Source organism: Dermochelys coriacea, chromosome 18, assembly GCF_009764565.3.
Source record: "Dermochelys coriacea isolate rDerCor1 chromosome 18, rDerCor1.pri.v4, whole genome shotgun sequence".
Lineage (NCBI taxonomy): Eukaryota > Metazoa > Chordata > Testudines > Dermochelyidae > Dermochelys > Dermochelys coriacea.
Genome location: NC_050085.1, coordinates 13,324,397 through 13,352,254, shown reverse-complemented (window position 1 = coordinate 13,352,254; position 27,858 = coordinate 13,324,397). Strand labels below are relative to the sequence as shown.

General features: G+C 46.3%; 1 protein-coding gene across 5 annotated transcripts; it reads right to left on the bottom strand.

Annotated features, from left to right (window-relative positions):
• Nucleotides 1-98: 98 nt before the first annotated feature.
• Nucleotides 99-25,939, bottom strand: GPR157 (G protein-coupled receptor 157). Of its 5 annotated transcripts, none has more exons than XR_006276356.1 (5): nt 24,890-25,920; nt 13,536-13,749; nt 10,819-11,013; nt 4,885-5,154; nt 99-1,416 (listed from the first exon to the last, which is right to left on the bottom strand). XR_006276356.1 is itself a non-coding variant. In XM_043500005.1 (5 exons), the coding sequence occupies exons 1-4, from the start codon at nt 25,282-25,284 to the stop codon at nt 4,942-4,944; spliced, it is 1,017 nt and encodes a 338-aa protein (XP_043355940.1). In that variant the 5' UTR covers nt 25,285-25,921; the 3' UTR covers nt 99-1,416; nt 4,919-4,941. The 5 variants fall into 5 exon arrangements, 3 of the variants coding, with proteins under 3 accessions (XP_043355940.1, XP_038232774.1, XP_038232775.1); XM_043500005.1 differs by having other exon boundaries at nt 4,919-5,154; nt 24,890-25,921; XM_038376846.2 differs by having other exon boundaries at nt 4,899-5,154; nt 24,890-25,919.
• Between the last annotated feature and the right edge of the window lie 1,919 nt (nt 25,940-27,858).

The following is a 27,858-nucleotide window of genomic DNA, read 5'->3' as shown; positions in this document are numbered from 1 at the left end:
ACCCAAACCAATCTGAGGCAGACACACGGCATGGAAAATTTCAGCCCCCATGGTTAAAGCGTGGCAAAGTTATAAAACAACCAAAACCAGACACTTACAAAGGGAAGTGCTGAGCACCCTTGATAACAGGTGATGCTGCCTTTAATTTTATACCAAGAGAGCGGTGGACATTCCAAATGACATCAACCAACCCACACACACACAGCTCAGCAGGTTGCTCCCCATGATGGTCAGAGCTTGATATCTGAGTAAAAACAATCGGGAAGAGCAACATCTACAATTGGCATGGAAGACTTGTGCTTAGTCACCCTGCGCATGCCTTAGACAATCATTTGTTAAATTACAGACACACTGCGAACTTGTACAAACACTGTCACACAATCTCTCTCCTCCCCCAACCCAGGCTGGAGAGGTGTTGCAGACCAATCTGTGCCGTTATCACACTGAATAATAACATCTCCATAAAAAAAAATGCACCGGAAGGAGACCACTGTCCATACAGAGACAGGAATCCGGTGAGGATTTTGTTAGAAAGACAAAGGTTTCGGAAGTGCACCAGGAAAGGAAAGTTGAGGAGCTGTAAACAGGATGTGTTCTAAAAGGGATGGCATCTCCTAAAGCCCAAGCTGTGATTTTAAAAACCACGGTGGGAGAAGGGGAGCATTAATAAAAACAGACAGTGCCTTGGAAGAAGGAAAACCTGGATTTAGGATTTGTGCAGCAAAATGTGTCCATATGTCCAAGCTGTCTCCTTCAGGGGCTGTTCTTGCTGGATGGCCGGGTTGATACGCTCGCCCACTTACCTACCCTCAGTACCAAATTGTCCATAGAGCCATAATTTAGTCAAGCGGCCACCCAAGCTCATTCACATCCCAAATCCAGAAGGGAGACAAGCTGCTGTGACCCTGGAAAAGGAGCAAAACAGCCAAGACACATCCCCACCCCAAGGAGAACCAAGAAAGACTTTGCCAAGTTATTGTCCCCCATCCACCATCTGAAGCGTAGAAGAGCAGGAGCCCCCTTGAAGGCCTCAAGACACAGGCGATTAATTGATCACACATCCATGGTGCTTCTCCTCAGAAACTGCTGGAGTTTTCAGAATGTTGTGGATTTTCCCCCACTCCAGCCGCACGGTGAGAAATCGTCTTAGTAAAATAGAAAATCAGAACCCAGGAACCATTTGTAAACTTCTGCAGAAGGGGCACGGGGATGAGACTGGAAGTTGGAGTGTGACCCGGCAGCACATTCCCGGAAATCTTGAGAGAAGAGCTAAGGCAGCTGGCATCTGAATTCCATGGAGAGAGATGTCCATAAAGACGCTCTCAGTCGGTGCCTGCATGTTAATGGTTCAAGTGGGAGTTCCTTTTCCTTAGGCCTCTAGCTCCCTCTATAGGCACTTGGTGGTAATTCAGTTACCTGTTCAAAACAAAAGCAAACAGGTTAAGATCTAGGACAGGGTGGGCAAACTTTTTGGCCCGAGGCCCACATCGGGATTGCAAAACTGTATGCAGGGCCGGGTAGGGAAGGCTGTGTCTCCGCAAACAGCCTGGCCCACAAGCTCCCTAAGTAATTTGTTCCAGTGCTTAACTAACCTGACAGTTAAGTTTCTCCTAGTGTCTAAACTAAATTTCCCTCACTGCAACTTAAGCCCATTGCTTCCTGTTCTGTCCTCACTGGATAAGGAGAACAATTTATCACCCTCCTCTTATAACAACCTTTTATGTACTTGAAGACTTATCTCTCTCCCCCCCCCGCCCCTCCCCCCGCCTCTCCCCAGCCGCCTTCTCTTCTCCAGACTAACCAAACCCGGCTTTTTTTTCAATCTTCCTTTGGAGTTATATGGAAAGAGGAATTGAGAGAGAAGGTGGTTTTGCTGCATTTAAAAAAAAATATCTTGGTGACTATCAGTATTCTTATTTCCTCTTCTGGGAACAGCTTCAAAAGATTCAAATGAAGCAAGGTTTTAATTTCAGTTTTAATGCCTAGTCTCTCCCCCTCTATAAGAAAGGAAACTGTAGCTGCCATTAACCAAGTCACGAGCAATGCTCACTGTTGGCAACATGAGGTTTAGGTACTGGGCTGGTTACTTGCTCATTATCAAGGTAATAGACACTTCTGTTTGCAGGACAGAGCTCTAAGGATCTGTCTACGCTGCAATCAGGGGTGTGACTGCAGCAGGTACAGACTTACCTGAGCTAGCTTTGATCTAGTCAGCTCAACTAACACTAGTAGTGAAGTCATGGCACCCAGAGCTAGCTGCTTGAGCATAACCCTGCCCGGGACCATGGGTATGTACTCTGGCACCTAGCCCATGCCACTCTTGTTATTCCAGCTAGCTAGATCAAAGCTATTGCAGGTAAGTCTGTACATGCTGCAGTCACACCTCCCAGCTGCTGTGCATACATACACTATGAGTAGGGTTACCACCTGGCTCGTATTTGACTGGCCGGGCCGGTTTTTTTTTTATGGATTTGCCTGTTGCCAGAAAAATAATTTAATCTGCTGGGTTTTGGTTTTTTTTACATAGGTCTAAACATTTGCCTCATCATCCCACTACCCTGTGCCCAGCTGAAGATGCTGCAGCGTTCCCACTTCTGCAGTTTAGAAATAACAGATGAAAACCGTTGAAAATACAGCAGCTGTCTGCCCACCAACATGCAAGCGCACTGCGAGGGTGTGTGAGAAGGTTTGAGTCACGAGAGAACACCGGTGATGTTATCTATATGTATTCTCTCTCTAGATCAGTGGTCTCCAAACTTTTTGGATTGCGCACCCCCAGGGCCAGCCCTAGGGAAGCAAAAAAAAAAAAAGGGGTGCTGAAGACGGAGCGGGGAGAGCCGAGCGGCCGCCGAAGACGGAGTGGGGAGAGCCGAGCGGCCGCTGGTGGGCCACTGAAGAATCAAAGATCCAGGAGCACTGCTGCCGCCGTGCTGGCGGTGCTCCTTCCGTGGCGCTCCTCCTGCCATGCACCCCCAGGGATGGTCTTGCACACCCCCTGGGGTGCGCGCTCCCCACTTTGGAGACAACTGCTCTAGATACTATAAGTAGCTGTTGAAAGGGCAGAGGTTGCGAAGTTGCCTTGTGGTTGAGGTTGGGGTTGCAGTAGGCTTGTCTTGGGTGGGAGGGGTGCTGTTTTTTTTGCATTTCAAAGGTGGGAACCCTATCTAAAAATGTTCTGCCCATTATACTTATGTGAACGCACCTTCCCCATGCTTTACTAATATTAACCGAGTCAGCCTCTCAACACCCTCGTGATGTAGCAAGAATGACTGTAAGCTCATTGGAGCACGGCCTTTGCCTTCCTATATGTCTATGTAGCATGCTGGCCAACAGCATCTCCCCCGCAAGCAGGAAGTTGAGGCATTATTGGGATACAAAATAATACCATCGCCAATCTCCCACATGCACTTCGTTTAAAGACTTTATGCCAAGCCACACCCTAATTCATCCTCCCAGCCAGGATTAAACCTTGGGTGTTCACTAGATCATTTGACCGCCATGTGCTCAGGTCTAATATTAGTTACACTAATGAGAGCTGTCCTTGAACAGCTGTGTGCATGGAGCAATGGGATTTGGGCTGCTGCCCTCTGCCCCCTCCCCACCCCCCGACAACTCATGTGTTGCTAATTTTCTGCAAAAGCTGCTTACAAATAGTTTTTTTTTAAACAAATGTGGCTAGGAAGCAAAATCCTGCTCTGCTTTTCCAAGCCTTGCATTTGTATCAGGAGAGAACAAGGAGGAAAAACAGGTGGCAGGAGCTCACCCAAAGATATGTTGTGTCCCTCCCTCGTGCGTAATACCCAGTGTTCTCCAACTGCCATGCACCTCCAGCTGCTCTCAGTGACTCTAGAAAGACTGCTGCCTTTTTCAGGTTCACCCCTCTGCACTAATGGTGGTAGGAGTGTACCCTGAAGGGCCAATACAGGTCAGGGAATGCTGCAAGGCTTGCAGCTGCTTTTGCAGAAACTACCATGCGCAGGGAGCCACCTGGATCTGAGCAGATTAAACATGGCACCATGGGACCTGTTGTCTCCATGGGCTGCTGCTCCATATTGAAGTCGGAGGGTTTGCCAGAATCTATTCCATCCAACACTGTGATATTCAGACTCCTACCCACACAGCTTTCATATGGGCAAAGTCTCAGCACACTCCCAGTTCTGCATTATGTTCCTGCCGAGCTACACCTCAAAATGGAAACAGGACTCTTAACATAGCCAGGCAGTTTGAGAAAGGATGGTCCAAGGATTACGACACTAATTTATGACCTGGGAGACCAGGGCTCAAGTCCCTACTCTGCTACAGAGTCTTGAGTGACCTTGAGCAAGTCAATTAGCCTCTCTGTGCCTAAGCTCCCTCTCTGGGAAGTGGGACTAATAGCACTGCCCTACTTCCCAAGGATATTGTGCGGATAAATACAATAAAGAGTGCACAGTACTCAGTTACTAAGGAAACGGGGGCCATATATGTACCACAGATAGGCAGGCAGTGGCAGTAACCACAGATCCCTATCTATACTCAGCTGCATGAGTTGTCAATTGATATACCAGGAGACGTGATTGGCAGCTGAAGGGTCAAGAGATACAGCTTCTATTCCCTCTGCACCACCAACTGCCTCTGTGCCTTGTTTCCCCTTTTTCCATACTTCCCTATCTGACAGAGGCCATGTGTGAATCAATTCACTGATGCTTGTAAAACACCCAGAGATGGACAGTTATCCTGCAGGAGTGCTGCAGGACCAGCCGCAGTGGAATTCTCTTCTCTCACTCTAGCAGCTGAATTTGTCTCTCTTAATAAAGCTCGCTGTTGTTTTCTTCCTCTGCCTCCAGGCTGCCCATGGCAATTACCCCGACTACAGGAACTCGGCTGCGTACAGGCAAGACTCACAGTTAAACCTTTACCAAGAATGACGGAATCTCACACTCAGACGCGGAGATTCAAGGCTCAGGTGCTTGCAAATTCAGCCTTCGTCTGTTCAGCCTGTGTGTTCTTGGGGGGTTTGGCATGCTGGTAACCCTGCTCTAGCCTCTGCGAAGACTGACGCGAGCCTCCGTAGCGACCACAGCAAAGGGAAGAGAGCAGCCGGGTCCGGATCACACGGGTGCAGAGGACAAACATAATGCAGTTGGCACCTCCCTGGAACGTGTTCCCAATTCCCTGCAAGGGCAGAAAGAGAAAATTAGCCCAAACAGTTGCAGGAGATGTCTCTCCCCCATCCCAGAAGCAATCAGATGCTAAAGTAGGCCAAGACAGTCATTGAACTGGCAGAGCAGAGGGTTTCAGCCTTGAGAGGATGAGGGTCTGGGACATCATCCCTGCACCAGAAAGAAAATCAAACCCCTAAGCAGTCAGGGAAGGCAGACAACTCACCTGCATTTGGAAGGGAATATCCCCACAGTCACTGTCCCTCCAAAGCCATCACCCGCTTTTGGAGGGCAAAGACAACCTGTGCTCTGGGCCCACCCTAAGAGAGGCCAGGGCATAGGGGTATGGAAAAATGGTGGGGAAGAGTCAGAAAACAGAGGGAGAGAAAAAGACATTGGGGAGGAGAGACCAGGAAAGAGCGGAGGCAGGGAGAGAAAAAGAGAAAAAAAGTTGAGACAGTAAAGTAAACAGGAACGTTTAATAAAAGAGTGAGAGCTGGACTGACTCCCAGACATGAAAGATGAGTCAAGAGATGGAGAGGAAAAAAAAAAAAAGAGGAGGGATAGAAAGAGACCAGGGATAGGAAAACTAAGACCGTTCCATTTCACAAGATCCTTGCTTTACAGAACATGTAATATCTGTGTATTAACGGAGGGTCAGCTCGAACAACAACAAAGCCATAAACCAAGCCAAAAATAGCCTGGCTTTGGAACTCCCTAATGCCGAGTAGCAGCCTCTGCAGGCAATATCTCAGATCCTCTTTCTGTTTGAAATGTGAGCACCTCCATCCAGCTCCTTCAATGCGAGACACCAGCACCCAGGAGAAGTTCAGCTCTATTCCGTTAGAACCAACAGTCCCATTCCAGGAGAGACGGTCACCAAGTTTCTAGCCTACAACATGGATCTCGCTCTGCATCCTTAGCAGCTGGGACAGGGGGAAAAACACTTTTTGGCTGCAGTTTGCCCCTCTGGCCAATAGATGCTGCTGAAACTGTTGCTCCAGGGCAGGGCATTTTTTGATGCGGAACCATTCAATTTTTAATCACGTTTGTTGGTTTTCCTCCCTCCGTTCATTGGCAACAGGTCTCCCCAGGCATTAGCGCCGATCAGGAGTGGGGTCTATGTGACTTATAAAGGGATTAGCAAAAATATCCGCCATGAAGCTGCTCCATCACAGGGATAAAAAAAGGCTTTGCTGATCCATAGCTATGTCGAGATACGTTCCCCAGAACCACGCAAGTCTGGAATGTTACATTAGAGGAGGAAAATATTGTTCAGGGCAGCACTGCCCAAAATTGTGGGAGCTGAACTCCCCACCTTTCAGGAAAATCAATCATGCCCATCCCCTGCAACTCTGCTATGTTGCTCGAAAGCTACCCGTCTTAATGAATTCATTTTCCAAGCCCTGCCCATCCATGGGGACATTGCCCTCACTTTGAGAAACACTGGAATATCCTGTGTAGATCTTCAGAATATGACCCTTCCTCTCCTTTCTTCCCTGCTTTGACAAGCAGTGGAATAGTTAACCATTTTGAGATTTAAAGTATATCATCCTGGCCATCTGAACAGAATGAGCAGCCCACATCGCTGAGCTATTGTTTCAGGCTCTCTGCAAACACAGGTGGACATCTGCTGCATTTGTTATACTGGGTCACATTTTGAAGGAAGTTTTTTTAAAAAGGAAAGCAGAGGTGCATCTGTGCCCCCTGACTAGCTCTCCCAGAAGGATCACCCCTCCCCCCGCTTTAGGAAATGCTGGTATAGGATAATGAGTCACAGCGTGTTCTATTTCAGAAAAAGAAATGGACATCTGCCCCACACCCCGGTGCCTTTGTAAAAAGAACTGGGAGAATCACACAATAACCCTTTCTTTGTACACTCTCGTGCTTATAGAAAATTATATAGCTTGTGCACAGCATTCAGTGAGAACAGGAGAAAAGCCTCAATTGGAGTAGTGTGTCCAATTCTGGGCCCCACACTTTGGGAAAGATCTGTACAAATTGGAGAGCATCCAGAGGAGAGCAACAACAACAACAAAATGATAAAAGATTTAGAAAATCTGATCTATTAGGAAAGGTTACAAAAACTGGGCAGGGTTAGTGTTGAGAAAAGGAGACAGAGGAGGGATATGATGACAGTCTTTGAATATGTTAAAGGCTGCTATAAAGAAGACTGGTTTCAGAGTAGCAGCCGTGTTAGTCTGTATTCGCAAAAAGAAAAGGAGTACTTGTGGCACCTTAGAGACTAACAAATTTATTAGAGCATAAGCTTTCGTGAGCTACAGCTCACTTCATCGGATGCATTTGGTGGAAAAAACAGAGGGGAGATTGATATACACACACAGAGAACATGAAACAATGGGTTTATCATACACACTGTAAGGAGAGTTTCAGAGTAGCAGCCGTGTTAGTCTGTATTCGCAAAAAGAAAAGGAGTACTTGTGGCACCTTAGAGGAGAGTGATCACTTAAGATAAGCCATCACCAGCAGCAGGGGGGGAAAGGAGGAAAACCTTTCATGGTGACAAGCAAGGTAGGCTATTTCCAGCAGTTAACAAGAACATCTGAGGAACAGTGGGGGGTGGGGTGAGGTGGGGGGGAGAAATAACATGGGGAAATAGTTTTACTTTGTGTAATGACTCATCCATTCCCAGTCTCTATTCAAGCCTAAGTTAATTGTATCCAATTTGCAAATTAATTCTAATTCAGCAGTCTGAAAACTACAAAAAGAAGGATTCTGGGTGGACTCCTCCTGAAGGTCGAAACAGCAGCCTGGACTTCTACATAGAGCGCTTCCGCCGACGTGCACGAGCTGAAACTGTGGAAAAGCAGCATCGCTTGCCCCATAACCTCAGCCATGCAGAACACAGTGCCATCCACAGCCTCAGAAACAACTCTGACATCATAATCAAAAAGGCTGACAAAGAAGGTGCTGTCGTCATCATGAATAGGTCGGACTATGAACAAGAGGCTACTAGGCAGCTCTCCAACACCACTTTCTATAAGCCATTACCCTCTGATCCCACTGAGAGTTACCAAAAGAAACTACAGCATTTGCTCAAGAAACTCCCTGAAAAAGCACAAGAACAAATCCACATAGACACACCCCTATAACCCCCACCTGGGGTATTCTATCTGCTACCCAAGATCCATAAACCTGGAAATCCTGGACGCCCCATCGTCTCAGGCATTGGCACCCTGACAGCAGGATTGTCTGGCTATGTAGACTCCCTCCTCAGGCCCTACGTTACCAGCACTCCCAGCTATCTTCGAGACACCACTGACTTCCTGAGGAAACTACAGTCCATTGGTGATCTTCCTAAAAATACCATCCTAGCCACTATGGATGTAGAAGCCCTCTACACCAACATTCCACACAAAGATGGGCTACAAGCCGTCAGGAACAGTATCCCCGATAATGTCACGGCTAACCTGGTGGCTGAACTTTGTGACTTTGTCCTCACCCATAACTATTTCACATTTGGGGACAATGTATACCTTCAAGTCAGCGGCAACTGTGATGGGTACCCGCATGGTCCCACAGTATGCCAACATTTTTATGGCTGACTAAGAACAACGCTTCCTCAGCTCTCGTCTCCTAATGCCCCTACTCTGCTTGCGCTACATTGATGACATCTTCATCATCTGGACCCATGGAAAAGAAGCCCTTAAGGAATTCCACCAGGATTTCAACAATTTCCATCCCACCATCAACCTCAGCCTGGACCAGTCCACACAAGAGATCCACTTCCTGGACACTAATAAGCGATGGTCACAGAAACACCACCCTATATCGGAAACCTACTGACCGCTATTCCTACCTACATGCCTCTAGCTTTCATCCAGATCATACCACACGATCCATTGTCTACAGCCAAGCTCTACCAGATAACCGCATTTGCTCCAACCCCTCAGACAGAGACAAACACCTACAAGATCTCTATCATGCATTCCTACAACTACAATACCCACCTGCTGAAGTGAAGAAACAGATTGACAGAGCCAGAAGAGTACCCAGAAGTCACCTACTACAGGACAGGCCCAACAAAGAAAATAACAGAACGCCACTAGCCATCACCTTCAGCCCCCAACTAAAACCTCTCCAACGCATCATCAAGGATCTACAACCTATCCTGAAGGACGACCCATCACTCTCACAGATCTTGGGAGACAGGCCAGTCCTTGCTTACAGACAGCCCCCCAATCTGAAGCAAATACTCACCAGCAACCACACATCACACAACAGAACCACTAACCCAGGAACCTATCCTTGCAACAAAGCCCGTTGCCAACTCTGTCCACATATCTATTCAGGGGATACCATCATAGGGCCTAATCACATCAGCCACACTATCAGAGGCTCGTTCACCTGCGCATCTACCAATGTGATATATGCCATCATGTGCCAGCAATGCCCCTCTGCCATGTACATTGGTCAAACTGGACAGTGTCTATGTAAAAGAATGAATGGACACAAATCAGATGTCAAGAATTATAACATTCAAAAACCAGTTGGAGAACACTTTAATCTCTCTGGTCACTCAATTACAGACCTAAGAGTGGCTATCCTTCAACAAAAAAGCTTCAAAAACAGACTCCAACGAGAGACTGCTGAATTGGAATTAATTTGCAAACTGGGTACAATTAATTTAGGCTTGAATAGAGACTGGGAATGGATGAGTCATTACACAAAGTAAAACTATTTCCCCATGTTATTTCTCCCCCCACCTCACCCCCCACTGTTCCTCAGATATTCTTGTTAACTGCTGGAAATAGCCTACCTTGCTTGTCACCCTGAAAGGTTTTCCTCCTTCCCCCCCCCCCTGCTGCTGGTGATAGCTTATCTTAAATGATCACTCTCCTTACAGTTTTCAGAGTAGCAGCTGTGTTAGTCTGTATTCGCAAAAAGAAAAGGAGGACTTGTGGCACCTTAGAGACTAACAAATTTATTAGAGCATAAGCTTTTGTGAGCTACAGCTCCTTACAGTGTGTATGATAAACCCATTGTTTCATGTTCTCTGTGTGTGTATATCAATCTCCCCTCTGTTTTTTCCACCAAATGCATCGGATGAAGTGAGCTGTAGCTCACAAAAGCTTATGTTCTAATAAATTTGTTAGTCTCTAAGGTGCCACAAGTACTCCTTTTCTTTTTATAAAGAAGACTGTGATCAATTGTTCTCAGTGCCCACTGAAGATAGGACAAGTAGTAATAAACTTAATCAGTAGCCAGGGAGATTTAGGTTAGATATTGGAAAAAAGTTTCTAAACTATAAGAGTAGGAAGCTTATTCCAGAGCTTAACAAGGGAGCTTGTGGAATCCCCATTGTTGGGGGTTTTTAAAGATAGGTTGGACACAAACCTGCCAAGGATGGTCTAGGTTTGTTTGGTCCTGCCAGAGAGCAGGGGGTTGAATTTGATGACTTCTCAAGGTCCCATCCCAGCCCTACATTTCTATGATTCTATGATCTTGGGCTAGCATGAAGTCTTTGCTGGTGGCACACACAAATCATGCAGGCCGTTCTCTGAGTCCCTGCACTGTTACATCTAGCCCCGAAAATGGCAGGGACCAAGAACTGTATGTCTCAGACATGGGCAAGCCCATCACTTCTCACCCCCCCACCCCACCCCATCTCCCATATGGACCTGTCAGGTGAGTGCAGTGACCAGCAGGTACTTACGTGCAAGACCACCAGGACTGGATTTTGCACGGCAGGAGAGCTGCAAAGGGTCAGGATGAATCGGATAGTGCTCCAGATGCGGAGGAAGATGAAAATGAGAGGGATGAGGATCAATTTCTTATCTGCTATGGAAGTCCTGGGCTGAAAGGCAGGAGCCCTGGCTAGTATGGGGCGATATTCGGAGAGTGCCTCATGCTTCAAAGGAAAGAAAAAATGAAAGACTCTAAAGTTCCAATACTAGGTTATTGCAAATGCTCATGCTGGTGGCTTCTTGCCAAAGACAATTAAACCTGCCCACTGCTACACCCTCATCCAAAGGAATGCCCAGGCTGGTCAGAGACTGCCCAGGTTGGACTCCAGCCCAGCTGTTTTCTCTGTTCTTTGGAACACAGATTTTGGGCCAAATTCCAAGAGGGCCACCCAGATGTAAAGGAGGGCAGAATGGGACACCTCAATTTTTTCAGTATTCTATGTGAGCACCATGTACACCTAGGTTGCTAAATAATTAAGAACAATCACAGCTATAGCAATGTAAACATCAGTAATGCTTTACAAAATAGGTTCACTGATTGTTGAGAAACCTGGGTTCCATTCCTGGCTCTGCCATCGAGTTGCTGCATAGCCTTTGACAAGTCACTTAATCTGTACGTGCCTGTGAAATAGCGGTAATCTCAGTAATAGCGGTAATAGAATAATAGCGGTAATAGAAATAGCGGTACCTGCTTTTATAAAACCAAGATCCACATATAAAAAACAACTATAAAGAGCAAAGTATTAATTATTATTGCTTCTATGGTCTCCAGAGGACTAACCATCTATTCAGGTACTTGTATAACCACACCACTGTAGTATCCATGCGCTTACATGTGTGAAGCAGGGAAGGATTATTCCCATTTTACAGAGGGGGAAATCAAGAGATTAAGGGCTAGATTCTCAGCTGGTGAAATGAGCAGAGAGCCACTGAACTGATACCTCTCAAAACCCAGCACAGGTGTCCCGCTGAAAACTCCTCCCTCTCACATGTGTTGCATAGCATATAAAATCTTATACCCTTCCCTTCCCCCAACCCCCATTCCTCCTGCTCCTCCCAACGCTAGCAGCCCTGCCAGCAAAAGGCCATTGCCCCAGAAGAGCTTGGTGCAATTACACACAGACGGACCTCACAGGGAAGCTGGGAGTTAGACCCCCTCCAAGGGCCATAAGTAAAGCCCTAGCCATTTCTATAGGGGTACAAGACTCTCTTAGGAAAGACTACAACCTCCCAGCATTCTGCATTCCTGTCCTAACACAGCTGCTCTCACAATCACGAGAGAGTCGCAAACCCACGCTGGCTTATAAGGCACTCCAAAGCCAGCACTGGTTAAACAAGCTGCCGCAGGAGGGAGGGAAGGTTATTTATTGCTGTTCCTTGGAAGTGGCAGACCTCCCGGGGGCTGGAGGAGAGCTGAGAGCCGCAGTCCTAGGGCTACCAGGCTCAGCACAGTTCCAAGCTACAGGGGAAAGCTCAGGAGAAGGAAGAAAAGCTGCAGTCCAGATGGCCCAGCGTGCTGCTGCCTCCAGCCCTCGGAAACCAGTTACAAGAATCGGCTTTGACAACCGCTTGTGTTCAGCTCCCTTCCTGCAGAGCAATCAGAGCCCGGGGCACGTGAGGGAGAGGACAGTGCCTGAAAGTCTCTGGCACGGAACAGACGGGTGGGGAAAGGGGCAGATTGGATTTCCAGACAGTCATGCTGGCATCTTTGATAGAACACAGAGTCCCGTCTAGTTCAGAGATGGGCAACAGGTGATAAACAGCCATGAACCTTCTCGGACTCCTCTTCCTAGATCTCCAGGCACTGAGGATATTCCCCAGTGTTTCCAATACAGACATGACCAGGTGATGCCTGGTCTCATGGCAGGAAAACCGGCCATTCTTTGGGAGATGGCAAGCCAGGTTTCCTGACTAGAGCCGGGCGGGAGAAACATCCCACCTTCTGAATGTCTAGCCTAACCAATCCCTTAGCTGTCTGCTCTCTCTAATTATCACCCTGACAAGCACATGTGACTGCGCTGGTGGCCAGAAGAAGATGACATTTTTAGGGTTGGCTTTTTTAAAATCCATAGTTTAGGGGGAAAAAATAGGAATTTGTCCTCTGGAGGTCCCTGTGTCCTGCCACTGTGGTGTAGTTTAGGTTTATATTTCCACATTGTTCAAGTGCTAACCTGGCCCTCTGAATTCTTATGCTCACCACAGATTTCATTTTTATTTTCTGTATAGATAGAAAGATCTTTGGGGCAGGAGCTAAATTTTTTATTAGGTGTGTGTATCCAGTGCCTAGCACAGAGCAGCCTCTCAAGATCCTACAGCACTTTTTGCCAGGCTAAGGATGTTTGACACCGCTCTCCAGGGGGCAAATTCAGGCTTAGTGTAGGTGGATCAACTCCACTAAAGTGGCCTTCAATTACACTAGATCTGGATTTTGCCCCCAATGTCCTACTCCAATATTTATATTCTACCTTTCCACATCTCCTACCCTTTACAGTTTTTAAATAGGTGCCAGGTTCATCTCATGCTAAGTCACTGGGTAGTGGTGCTGTGCACTGTTGCTCCCCAGAGGTGGCTGCATTTCAGGGATGGGTGAAGCGGTTCCAATCTATGGAATGGAAAGCAAGCCTTGAGAGCCTTAGTGATATCATAAGTCATCCTTATATAAAGCAAAAGCAGCCAGGGTACCAACCGCTCTATTGATGTGCTTCTTGATGAGGATGTAAAGGACTGGTAGGATCACATACGCCAGCAGCTCCCACAATTTCCCTGTCAACAACATCCACAGGACCTGATCCGCTGCTTCCAGGTTGACCCAGCACCAGCCCACAGAGATGTTTGATGCATCATAGCCAATCTTCTTCAGAGCAACAGCAGCCACGGTGATGGCAAGCGGGATTCCCCAGCTGAGAAGAGAGAATGAGAGGGGGAAGAGGACACAGTTCAGTTCACCATCACCACGCAGTGAAGAACAGGGGAAGAGGTCACAGACAGTAAGCAAAACCCCTCAGCGCTGAGGACACTGAAATCTCCTTGGATAATCAGCTGGTGACTCCAGCACCCAGACAGCTGGGAAATCCAGTCAGCATGCATGGGAACCCCACGGCGCAGCAAGGCACAACACACGCCAACACCCTTCCCAGTTTAATTCCACCTCAGGACCCTGCACAACAGCTGGAAATGTCCCAATTAATCTATTCTCGGAGCTGGGCTCTTTTTACCCTGGAAGTTGTGTGAAAGAGACATGATGACATTTCATCCCTGCTTCCTCTTCCACTGCCTTATTTCCCCCAGGTCAGACTGAAGCAGAGGTTTTGGGTCTGTTGGTTGTTTTTTTTTTTAAAAAACAGGATAACATGGCTTGCTCAGTTCCAGAGAGTACGGCTGCAGCAATTACAACATCCTGGCATTTCCTCTTGTCATTAAAGACAATCACTGAGGTGACCTACAATTCCTCCAGTTCACTCAGTCTAAAGCGCAGCAGATCCTTGATCTGAAGGAAGGAAAATCCAAACACTGGGAAAAAAATAAGAGCAGGAAAAGAGAGAGACAACTAAATCTTCCAAACGGGATTCCATGGGATGGTGGATCAGTTCTACTGATTTCTCTCCTGCATTTATTAGGCCCATTTAGGAAACTTTCATGCAACTTTAAGAGAACACAGTATTTTGACACAACAGGGGAGGGGTGCACTCCTTCCTACAGCCGACCAGTTAGGTTCACCCTTCTCTTCTCATAAAATTTAGCCAACCATTGAGATTTCTCATCAACCATTCTTGTAGCGGGATTTGCTTGACTGGAGAGGAGCTAAGCTCTGCAGGAATACGTGATCCAGCAAGAAGTCCAGGCATCACAAAAGCCCTACTGTGAACTAGTTTGTATGTGAACAGAATATAGTCCTGTTTGAAGGCAGGCTCTGCCACTATCAATGCCATCAGAATATAGATTCACCTGTGCCTGACAGACCATGCAGTGAAGCCATCTTTCAGGGGCCCTGATCTCAAGTTCCGTACGCACAGTGAAAACAGGAGTTTTGCCTACATGACAAATACAGGATCAGGCTCCAGCTAAGTGACTTGGACAGATACTTCTTTCTCCCAGGTTCTCTCAGCAGGCAGGATACACACAACTTCCACGCTGGGGAGAGGATGATAGGAAAAAAAAGCCACGGGTGATAGATTCTAGACATGTTGCTTATTGACCTATAGGAAGGTACCATTGAGATACACATGGCATAAGAATTCTCTCCACAGTTTCAAGAATTTAAGCAAACAGTAGGTCTAATCATGTTGCCTTGAATCCTGTGCAATCATTTCCACCAATACAAGATGCTACCAAAACAGAATGGCAGTATTTTAAATCTATTTTGTCAGTGCAAGGTAAGATCACCAAGCAGCCAAAGCTGCAGCTGCCATGCAACCAAAGAACAACGGGGGCTTGGACAAGAAAAGTCTTCATTTTTCTATTGCTCTGAATTTGTAGCATTGGCCACATGACATTAGTTTGCAGCACCAATTCCCCATCCTACTCTGACAGAAGCGTATAAACACTCAGACAGGTCATACAGAGAGACCTATCATTTCCTACACCACTGCAGGTTACCAGCAATATAATCTTTCATCCTTTTTCTCTCTGCCAGCCCAAACTTTTTTCTTGGCTCTTCACTGCCAAACTGCAGTCATCTGTAGTAATCCTCTCCATACTCTCCATTCTTCTCCCTGAAACATGCAAGCACTTGGACTTGTGTGTACGAAAATCTATTACAATTGGAACACTCTACAGAGTCAGCTGATTCAAGAGCAAATCAGCTGGAGCCCAGTTTTCAAACATGGACAATGACATTGGGCACCTAAATCTTGAATAAAGAAAAGGAGTACTTGTGGCACCTTAGAGACTAACAAATTTATTAGAGCATAAGCTTTCGTGAGCTACAGCTCACTTCATCGGATGCATTTGGTGGAAAAAACAGAGGAGAGATTTATATACACACACACAGAGAACATGAAACAACATTGTTTTTTCCACCAAATGCATCCGATGAAGTGAGCTGTAGCTCACGAAAGCTTATGCTCTAATAAATTTGTTAGTCTCTAAGGTGCCACAAGTACTCCTTTTCTTTTTGCGAATACAGACTAACACGGCTGCTACTCTGAAACCTGTAAATCTTGAATGTAGACATCTAATTGGCACTTAAACGTAAGTGCCAATTGGTCAAGTAAAGGCATCAATATCCTACTTCTTCTTTGGGCAACTACTTTGGAAAATTGGACACAGGGTAGCTACTTTGGGAAGAAGGGGTTGGTTTTGGAGTGGGCAGAATGTATAAGTGTCTTTTTAGGTGGCAAATACAAGCATTGGTGGCAAATACAAGAATTTATGAGAGAGCAGATATAAGCCTGATGTACACAGTTCAGACCCAGAGAGGAAATTCCCGAAGTGTCAGGATGTTCAGAGCCAGTGTATTGTTTCAGGACCATCTCTAGTAGATAACCGCAGCCAAAAACAGAAGGGAAATGAAGTCATGAGACAGCTTGGGAAGCCCACAAAAATCCATAAATGAGAACCACAGGAATTCACAGACACAAGCAAAAAATGTTCCCCCCGACCCCAACTCCCACCCAGTATCTTAAAGTGCAGAGGACAAGCCTAGCCCCTGATCCAACTAGCTGTGAATCTCTCCATTGCTACAATGCCAGCCCACATTTACTTGGAAACAAATCTGCCCCTTCCATATTATTCTACCCTGCAAGGCCTGCGGAGTTGGCAGTAGACATGATCCTCAAGAGGTGAAAAAAGTAGCCTGACAGCGACAAAAGCCCAGACTAAACACCCCTCCAGATGTCAAGAAAACAAGGCAAATGTCCTATTTCCTTATTCATCTTTCTAGGTTCTTAATCCTACTTGCAGCTGATCCTGAGCAGCTACGCTCAGTAAAAGATCCATGGGAGGACAGTGCTCTTAAAATCAATTCCAGATCCCTTGTCCTTTCTAACCAGCCAGTCTACGTTTTTTCCAAGTCTAGTATACAGCTGTAGGTGGGTGGGTGGGGAATAATTACCACACATAATTAATACACAGAAAGCAAGTAGTGCCCGCAACGTATAGAGTTTTCTATGGTGCTTATCACAGTAGTAGCCAAGTGCTTGACAAATATTAATGAATTTATCTTCACTACCCCCATGTGTTGCTATGCCCACTTTACAGATGGAAAACTGAAGCACAGAGAGATTAAGTCATTTGTCCAAGGTCACAGGGGGTCTGTGACAGAGCTGAAAACTGAATCCAGATCTCCTCAGTCTCAAGCCCAGGACCTTAAACACAAAACCATCCACACTTTCTCTCTCCACATTTAATATCAATCAATCATGGTATGTATGGTGTGCTTGGAGCTGGGGTTTGGGCTCAGCTCATTATCTCCCGTAAACATCAAAATGAGAATTTGCCACAGTTGGCGATCCCTCAGAGTTCAAGGCTGATGGTCTTCTATAAAATGACAACCCTTTATTGCTGGTGGATCCGCAGATCTTGTCACAGTTGGGGCAGACATTTCCCAAGGGAAGGGGCCGATCTGGACGGAAGGTTCCGGTGCGTGATTTCTTTAAACATGGAGACACTGTTGCACACCAGTGTCCACATGGTGCTTGGCAGGAGGAGGATCATAATCCAATGGCAAGGAAACCAACATGATTGGAGACCTTCATTCTACTGCAACCTTCATCCGCCTTCACAGCCGTTGAGAGAAATGGTCTCTTCATCCTCCTGCTCCGATGTTGAGGACTTGCGGGGGGCAGTAGTGAGAGGAGGGGAGATCGTTGTTCATCTGGAACCTCACCTTCGACTTTGCCACCTTGGGTGACCCTGCCAGGAGTGCGAGACTCCTGAGGGAACTGCTCTTAGCATCATGGGAACATTCAAGCCACTCCACCACACCAAGGTCGCCATCCACTGGGGCAGTACAATGCAAACAGCAAAAGCAAATAACTAGACTTCAGATGTTCCAGAAAGAGATTCAGGCAGCTGTAAGCACTAATAGAGCTGGTCCAATGCTGCCCTTTGAAAATACTTCTGCAGAAAGATGTTCCACATGGAGGAGTCCCCCAGTGCATTGGCTTTTCAGAAGTATTCAGACAACCGCTGAGTGTTTGTGAAAATGTCTGTTGAATCCCGGAAGTTTCATACATCTTGGCATGAATGATCATTTGCCTGAAAATTATTGCCAGAGCTTGTGTTGTTTGCGATTTTATCATTCTCCAATTTTATAACATTTACTCATCCAGTCAGGAGGCAAAAAATTCATACCATGTCCATGTGATGGAGATAGCCAATCATACTCCATGAATATGGTGAGAGAATGGTTCACAAATCACCCGTAGGCTGAAGAGTTGTTTATTCAAAGCAGTCAGCAAATATTTCTACAGATATAGGATTGATTTTTGAACAGGAAAAATAATAAAAATAAAATTCCTGATTGTTATTCACAACTAATAACTACCCCAGCTCTGACTGCAAATGGGGTTTGATATTTTTCCATGCTATTCAGCTTCCCAGCTATTCAACAGTAAATGAACAATGGAGGTCAGAGCAAGATAGGTGCCTACTGGTGTGAAATCAGAAAACTGGGAAGCACTGGCAGTTTCTAAGCATGGAAAATTAGGGTTTGGGACACTAAGCGATGTTCTGAATTGCGCCTTTTAGTCATAGGTGCTGGAGGTGCAGCGGCACCCTCGGCCTTGAAGTGGTTTCCATCATATACAGGGTTTACACATTAGTGGCTCTCAGCCACCCCAGTATAAAAATTGTTTCAGCTCCCCTGCTTTTAGTGCTGCTACAGCCATGCACATCCATGCCAGGATTAGCTCCCAACCCCTGCTTAGCCAGGAAGATCACAGAGGCACGCATTCTGGAACGGTTTATTCCTAAACTACAAGGGCACTCCTTAGCACGTACATTTGAAGATATTTTGCTGTTGGCCACAGGACACACCCAAGATGCATACCAACAGCACAGTAACAAAGGGAGCAGAACTGAATTTTATTCCTGGCTTGGGTTATTCCCTCTCTCCTCCCCCTCTTGGGGAAACAGTCTCTTAGGCCCCAGTCTTCAGAAGGGCTGACCACTCAAAGACGGGATGCCCGGCACTTCTGAAAATAAGGTATTTAATTTCTATATTCCTCAGTTTCCCACATCCGTAAAATGGGGATAGCTGCACTCCCCTACCTCACAGGGGCTGAGAGGATTCATTTATATTTGTAAAGCACTTGGCAGTGGTGGCTAGTGATTAGATCAATAGACTAGAACCCGGGGCAACTTGGTTCTATTCTCAGCTCTTCCACTGGCCTGCTGAGAGACTCTGTGCAGGTCACTTCCCCTCTGTGCCTCAGTGTCCCCATCTGTAAAACGGAGACAACAATACTGACCTCCTCAGTAAAGTGCTTTGAGAGGTACTGACGTAAAGCATTGTTGCAAGTTGGGTTGTTTTATTGGGACTCACAAAAGGCTGTTACACATCTGATCAGTGAAGTGCAAACACCTGATTAGTATTGCCTTAGCGTGTAAATACGCGGACATGTATGCAGCCACGAATGGTACTCAACCTGGTAACAGAAGGAGATGCTCTGATGACACACAAAGCAGATACACTCAGAGTAATTAGCCCAGGAGAACTGTCCCCAGCTATTACTAGCTATCAAGGCAATTAACTAAGTACTGTTATTATTAGATAACTGCTAATATTAATACACACTAGGGTACTTATTATTGCTGCAGGGCTCCTGCCACACCTACTGGATGAGGAGTTTGGGGTACAAGAAGCTCCCGTCTCAGCTTTCCATTTTAGTTTCCTCACACTCTCCTTCTCCCCACCCCCACCCCCAAAAAGTGTCTGGGGTCAAGCTGTTTAATTGTTCACCTTTTGACATATTTCATGCAGCAGTTTATATTGCTACAAGCCCTGGGAGGATTTGCAGTATGCTGTCTGTGCAAGTCCAGCAGCAATCCATTCAAGGGGTAGGATTTGTGCTGCCACAAAACCGCAAGTGCATTTTTTCTTTTTTTCTTTGTGAGCAGGAATTTGCATCCTCAAAAAAGGGGGCTGAACTTCTGGAAATACGAGCCACGAGCTGCAGAGGGTTTTATCTAGAGATGCCCCTTAACCAGAACCCAGAGCCAAACCTTTCCCCTAAACTTAGGGTTTGGGTCCTCACAGCCTTGAACTTTGGGACTGGCAGGATCTGCACCCAAATCTTGAAGCTCATGGCCTGCTTTCGTTTCACAGCATCCCAGACAATCACCCAATAGGGCTGCCAGACCTGGTGGTAGGTCCATAGGCTGTTGAAGTTCCTGAGTGCTTGTATAAACCTACACAGTTTTAGGTTATGCAAGTGGGGGAGGCCAATACTTGGAGTTTGGTGCATGGGTCTCTTCAGGAGACCTTAAAAGTCAAGGTTCTCTCTTGATCTCTAGACACTGAAGATTATGCAGCACTTTTTAATAAAATCAGTCATTTGCCCTGGTATCTTTGGCCCTCACCTCTACCTATACAACATGCTGTGTGCAGTGGCTGGCAAGCTGCTCCCCCCCACCTCAGAGGTGGTTGCATTTCAGTTGTACTGCCTGTATGTCATTGGTAAAATGCTTTGGGATCCTTTGGGAAGAAAAAAAAATATTTATATTCTAGTCCTCTATCTTCACGGGCTACTCGATACACTTTCTATTCCCACAAGCCTTGCTAGCTAGCAATAGCTGGGGACAACTATGAGGTCTCCTAGTCTAGTTACTCTAGATTTAGGAGTGGATCTGGTTTGAGTGTCATCAGAGCATCATCACCTTCTGTCACCAGGAAGAGCACCCTTCACGGATATGTGACTAAGGACTTACACGCTACAGCAATACTGTTCATGTGTTTCCACTGAACTTGACCTGACCTGTAAAGCCTTTGGTGAGCTACCCTATAAAACCACAGCAAAGTGCAACAGCTTCTTACCTGTTATCAGAAGCACTTAAGAGTTTATGGACAATCTCACCTTCATGAAAACATTTTGTCATCAGTACTTTCGTAATAAGTTTAAGAGCCATTTCACTGAAATCTCAGATGGGTAATACAACAGTATTTTACATTTATACAGCCCTGTATTTGAAAGGATCCCAAAGTGTGCTGCAGACATGTATGGATACATAGTCATACACACATGCTCTCTCTCTAATTTGCTTAGCTCCACAATGGAATGCAGCCGCTTCTGGGTGGACAGCTGAAGCTGTTTAATAGCACACAACCATACTACACAATTTAGGATAGGAAGCGAAGAAAATTGTGTCCAGTTGAGATTCTTTGGGCTATTCAGAGAACCAGAACATAATTAACTAACTTGGAATTTTGTGGCCAGGATACTGGGACTAACACACATTCCAAATATTTAAGCAGACTCAAAATTAACTCCATCATCTTGAGGTCCAGCACAACAAAACTGAATGCGTATGATGGAGCCCCCCAGATTGGCTGTTAAAATGGAGCATGTGTTACTACTCAGTCAACAACCAAGAAACCAGTCTGGCAGGTTTCATCTAAGCAACAATCCTACTTCTTTAAGAGGAAAAATCTAGGGTAAACCGTCCAGCACACATTCAGCCATCACAGGGGCACGTCAATTAAAAAAAAAAGTCTCGGTTTAATTAAATTGAATGTCAAAAAGAGAATTCCAACTCTTTTTTTCCACCACAAGACACAGGCAACCACAGGATAGAATTTGTCTTTTTAAAAATGTCAACCCTTTGACGGGTAATTTAACTATCATCAACCCCACTCCTGCCATGCACTCTTACAGACAGATATGGAGTCTCTCTGAAATTAATGGGAATATGCACAAGTGTGGCTCACTGCAAGATCAGGGCCTTGGTGAGCTATCTACCATTAACCCCCTTTCATGCTTCAAGGATCCTAATGATTTTATCTTATCTTTAACTCCTAACCACAACATCTTCTCTTTATACAGCCCCCTCTGTCTCTCCATTCAATTTACTTTTCATCACATGCCCCAGTATCTGTTCATGACATTTGGGCTATTCCAGATTTGACCTGTCCTGTTGGATAAGGGATTTTGGACAGTATACAAAAGACAATTCAGTCTGGGCAATAGGACTTTGGAGCCTTGAAAAATAACCAATCAGACAACATCCTTCCCAAGTTGCACTTTTATGGCCAAGTTCTCAAGCCACAATAAAGAAAACAAAGGAGGGAGGAGAACAAGATATTATGATGATGATAGGTAGGGCAGGGAACAAGTCCCCACTGGTGCAGCTGCTGCACTGGTTTTCTCTCTAACTTCTTACAGATTTTTAAGGCTTGTAAAAATATTTCACAGGCTCTGCACAGCAGTGGGTCGGCAGAGTCATCTATGAATCATAGAATCACAGAACTGGAAGGGACCTCGAAAAGTCATCTAGTCCAGTCTCCTGCACGCAAGGCCGAACTAAGTATTATCTAGACCATCCCTGACAGGTGTTTGTCCAACCTGCTCTTAAAATCCCCAGTGATGGAGATTCTACAACCTCCCTAGGCAATTTATTCCAGTGCTTAACCACTCTGACAGTTAGGAATTTTTTCCTAACGTCCAACCTAAACCACCCTTGCTGCAATTTAAGCCCATTGCTTCTTGTCCTATCCTCAGAGGTTAAGAACAATTTTTCTCCCTCCTCCTTGTAACAACTTTTTATGTACTTGAAAACTGTTATGTCCCCTCTCAGTCTTCTCTTCTCCAGACTAAACAAACCCAATTTTTTCAATCTTCCCTCATCGGTCATGTTTTCTAGACCTTAATTATTTTTGTTGCTCTTCTCTGGACTTTCTCCAATTTGTCCACCTCTTTCCTGAAATGTAGTGCCCAGATCTGGACACAGTATTTCAGTCGAGGCCTAATGAGTGTGGAGTACAGCAGAAGAATTACTTATCGTGTCTTGCTTACAATACTCCTGCTAATAAATCTCAGAATAATGTTGCCTTTTTTTGCAATGGTGTTATACTTTTGACTCATATTTCACTTGTGATCCATTATGAACCCCAGATCCCTTTCCGCAGTACTCCTTCCTAGGCCGTCATTTCCCATTTTGTATGTGTGCAATTGATTATGAAGCAGAATCCAATAATAGGACTTTGATGTCAATTACCTGCCTTGTCCTTTGAACACAGCAAAGTTTTAGCTGAATGATACCCAGACATCTTGCTGACGCTTATTAGGACAGAGAGAACATGGTGATTGATTTTGACTATATGGAGTGTGAAAATAAAACCCAACAAGGTTCACAAAGAGGGGAAGTTCAGCTTCTGAATCCTCCCTCCCAGTACCTAGTGATGGCAAGGGACGTCTTGAATTCTTAGCAGGCTGCACAAACAATCAATCCATCCTTGCAATTCCCCTCCCCTGCACCCTTGCTAGGTTGGGAAGTATTAAACTGATGGAGAAACTGAGGCACAGACCATGGTCCCATTTATCACTGATAGAGACAGGAAAAGAACAAATTGACCAGATTCCACAGATACTCATTCATTCTTATCAAGTTTGATGGGATGCAAGTCGGTGCAGAATTTGGCCCCACGGATCTTGGCTCCTATTCCTGTTCCCTAACCACTAGATCTGCCCTTCTCACTAGCAGTCCCTCTCTCCATAATTACCATGCCCCTACCCCACCATCTTCTTTTTATTTGAAGACAAAATGAAAGCACCCCACCACCCTGTAACATACATGATCTTTGCTATTGTAAGTCACACTCTATACTCGCTGAGCTATCAAGCTGCTTTTGCAAGCTCTCTGACTTCCACTCAAGCAGATGTTGCCCTAGCTCTTAATTATCATCTGAGTGTAAGAATCCAATTTTCTTCTCTACTTAACACTTAGACTTGCTTGATGTTTTCTCTGGCCTATCTTTTAGATTGGCACAACAAAGTCATTCAATCATCTCCAAAATAATGCTGTTTGTAAGTACGAGATGACGGAAGCATTTGACAAAGAAAAAGACCCCCAAATCCACTATTTGGCTTGCCCTGGAGGGTTTTTTTAAAACTATATCCTTTTCCATGTAATTTATTATAAAAACCTGGCAGCCCAGAGCACCAAAGGATCACTGTCAGGCTGAGCTTGGAGGTGGCACATGATTACACAAGCTCGGATTGCATAATGAAGGCTTTTATTAAACATGATGTGGAAAATCAGCTAGCTAAATAGTAAACACTCAGGCACAAGTTAAACCGTGAGCTATTTTGTCTTGCTTTCCTTCAGATATACCAAACAGCCTTCAGACTTCTTTTCTAGCAGCCTCCTCACTTTCAAACTGCCATTCTCCTACAAGTTTCAGAGTAGCAGCCGTGTTAGTCTGTATTCACAAAAAGAAAAGGAGTACTTGTGGCACCTTAGAGACTAACAAATTTATTTGAGCATAAGCTTTTGTGAGCTACAGCTCACTTCATCGGATGCCTACAGTTACTGAATTACTGGTGCAGGGGGAGTATAGAGAGGTGGGGTGGCCAAGGATCTAGGTAAACACTCTCTAAATGAGGGACTTTGTCACTGGAGCAGAGGCACTAAATACCGCCTCCATGCTTTGGGTACATGTGGTATTCTAATGGGACACTCTAGGAGAGAAAGTGAGAACTATGAGCCAGGATTCCTGGGTTCTTTCCTTGTCTCTGCCAGAGATCCACTGCGTGACCATAAGCAAGTCATTTCATCCCTCCATGCCTCAGTTTCCACATCTGGGTTTAATGACAACTACCTCCCCAGGGCGTTGAGACACTTAATTTGTTAATTACCACAAAGCCCTGGCTTGAAAGGGGCTAAAGAAGGGCAAAATAGCCTCAGGAGAGACCAGGCTGAATCCCCAGCAGCTCACCACCACCAATCCTGGCAGCAGTGGGGAACACACAACAGCCATCCCTACCAACCAAGCAAGACCATGGCACTGATGGACACCAGGGGGACTCCTGTCTAATGGCTCTCAGCGGCACTTCTTGGCTGAAGTGGGTGCCTTGGATGAGGGTAACAGCAGAACTCACCCACCTCATGATGTGGAAGAAGCAGAGCAGGCCAGTGCCCGTTGGCGCACCCCTCACAATGGTGATGTACAGGTAGAAGGCAATGGCCATGGTCCAGAAGAAAGAGCTGGTGTTGGAGAAGGTGGACAGGGCGCCCTGCAGCACGCAGTCCCATGAGGTCGCGTCGAAGTCCTGCAGCACCCCGTAGAAGTAGGATGCAGCCGAAAGGAGGTCGGCCAGGGACAGGTAGAGCAGGAGCTGCCGGGGACGGGTCCGCAGCTCGGGCCAAAGGGCATGGGTGAAGACCAGGAGGCTGGAGCCCAGGAAGGAGAGGACACAGGAGACCAGCACGATGACCCGCTCAGAGGGGTACACCTCCGTTGGGGGCATGGTCCCCATCAGCATGGTGGAGTGGGGCATAGGGGTGGCTGGGTGGGGGAGAAGGGAAGGGAATGTGGGTGTGGGGGGAAGGAAAGTAGGAGAGGTCAGCAGAAGGGGAAGGAAAGGCTAGAGGGCAGGAGAGGAGAGGAGGGAGAGCCCAGGGGAAGGGGGCCCGGCCCAGAGGCAGCTGAGGAAGAAAGGAGAGGAGAGGAGCGAGCGGAGGGAGGGGAGCAGGGGGCGGCGGAGCGAAGCGGCTCCCAGGGCCCGGCCAGCCGGGACGCGGCGGCTGCGGGAGGAAAGTTCTGCCGGGCTCCCAGCGCCGAGACTCAGCCCGAGCCCGCGCCGCTCCTGTGAGCGCCGGGCTCCGGCTACCCGGGGCCGGTGCGTGTCTCAGCCCTGCCCGGGCCACGCGTGTCTGCGCCGGCCACGGAACCCGCGCCCCTGCCGCTCGCTGGGTCCCTTCCCCGCTCTCCTCCAGCCCCGGGCTCCTTCCTTCTCCCGCCCGCCCCGGGCTCCGCCCCGGGCTCCTTTGCTGGCGTGCAGCCACCCCTGGGGTGGAGCCCCACCGCTCCCTAAGGCCTGCACCGAGCTGCGGGTGTGAACAACTCTCCCCCCTCTGCGGGCTGTAAGTAAGCCGACCTAGCCCCCCGTGTAGACGTGGCTGGGTCAACAGAAGAGTTGGTCCATAGTTACTGCCACACCTAGGGAGGTGAATTGCCCACATCAATGGGAAAATCCTTCCCTGGATGTAGGCAGCACCTACACTATGGCCCTACAGAACCAATGCCACAGTCTCCTGCCATAGACATGGCCTAAGTGCACAGGCATCAGCTATAACCGTATGGGATGGCAAGTGAAAAGAGTTACACCGTCTACATTGAAATGGCAAGGGAAAGGCTAACTAGACAGAATCAGGGACTTGCTCAAGTTGGAATTTAGCCACCATGCGGAGGATAGTGCTGCAAAAAGTGCTATGAGATCTTGAATCAATGGCCAACAGTGGTCTGGACCTTGGTTTTATGTCTCACCCAAAAGAGGGACCTTCCATTCTTGTGTGGATCGCTTAGCGGTTTCCAAGAAGTACCTTGTTCCTAGCCTGAAAGTTAATTTTTATGTGTGGAGGGTTTCCACAAAAATCCCTCCCGCTGGCTTAGTTTGGATGGCAAGTGGCAACTGTTTAAGCCACTTAAAGAAATGTTCAGATTTTTTTTATATTTATTTTTATTTTGTTTGGAGTTCAGAACAGGTTCTTTTGAAAACTTCCCAGTTGCTGTCAACTCAGACCTTCCTGAGGGCATCACCTTTGACATGAGTGAAGAAATCTGATTTACATATAAAGTGTTCAGAATAGTGTGGTGGGTCAGACTTGATTCCCCCCCCCAACCCCCCTGTATTTTACAATGTTTGGACAAGGGTACAGCTTTAGCATTGTGCATTCAAATACATCCTAACCACAAGCTCTTTGGCCAATAATTCCTCCCCAGCCCTATGACTTACCATGTTGATTTGATACTGAGACAGACTTGACCGTACATTATGTGCCATGGGGCACCAGCATTCTGAAACTGGCAGCCTAGCTCAATAGGACGGCGAGCTGTACACTGCCCTTCCAATTCTACCTTAAAAGGTAGGAAAAAGCTAGTGAACCCCCCTTCTCCACTGCTCTGTTGCCAGTTTCAAACTGCATGTGCTTTATGAGTAGTCTTGGAGGATTCGATTTTTGTCAGTAAATGTCAATTTCCCCATATACTCACAAACCCATGACAAATATTTCCATCAATAATAATCAACATTTACAGATAGGCAAAGTAAGAAAAATGCTGGGTGAGCACTTCTTAGAGTTTGATTAAAGGATATTTTGACGTGATGTTGTCAACTTGTGCTTTAAGGGTTAAAGAGCTTTAGGGTTTTGAATTTCAATGTCTACTGTCATTTAATAATTATTGTCTCCCTTCCCCCCTCCCCAATTTCTCCCAACTATGAAAATGTAAATTGATAAAAAATATTAAAAATGCTAAAAAATTAAATGTCAAAATTATATATATATAAAAAAATCAAATTCGACCAAGCCTAGTTATAACGAGCAACAGTATGATTGTGTGATCTCAAATTCAGCCATGGGCCCTGATCCTGCAATCTGAACCATGTGGGCAGACTCCAACATGTCTCTAGGGAGCCCCGTTGACTTCAGTGGGACTTGAGATGAACTTAAGATCCTGCTCCGATGGATCAGATTGTAGGGTGAGGGCCAGAGATCCATGGCACAGATCCTCAAAGTATTTAGGCTTCTACCTTGGATAGATTTATTGTGAGAACCACACCGGGGTTGTTTTTTCCCCATTTTCCTGATTTTTGCACATGTAAGATGTCCACCACCACAACCTTGACATTACTGCCTCCTATCCCAGGGTGGATGTGCAGCTGTTTCTGTTTCTCCCCAGCTACACATTCCTACCCTCAAACACATGGAATGCTGCAGTTGTCAAAGTAATAGAAATGTTGGGAAACTGACTAAAAATAAATGATAAAACCAAAGGCCGCATTCTAATTTAACTGTGTGCAGACCAAAAAAAAAAAAAATATATCTATGGGAATCATTTGCTTTAAAAGCAA

Coding starts and splice junctions, on each gene's coding strand:
- GPR157 (XM_043500005.1), bottom strand. CDS start 25,284: ATGCCCCACTCCACCATGCTGATGGGGACCATGCCCCCAACGGAGGTG. Junction 11,014..13,535: donor AGAAGCACATCAATAGAGCG/GTTGGTACCCTG, acceptor TTTCCTTTGAAG/CATGAGGCACTCTCCGAATA. Junction 5,155..10,818: donor CAGTCCTGGTGGTCTTGCAC/GTAAGTACCTGC, acceptor CTGCCCTTGCAG/GGAATTGGGAACACGTTCCA.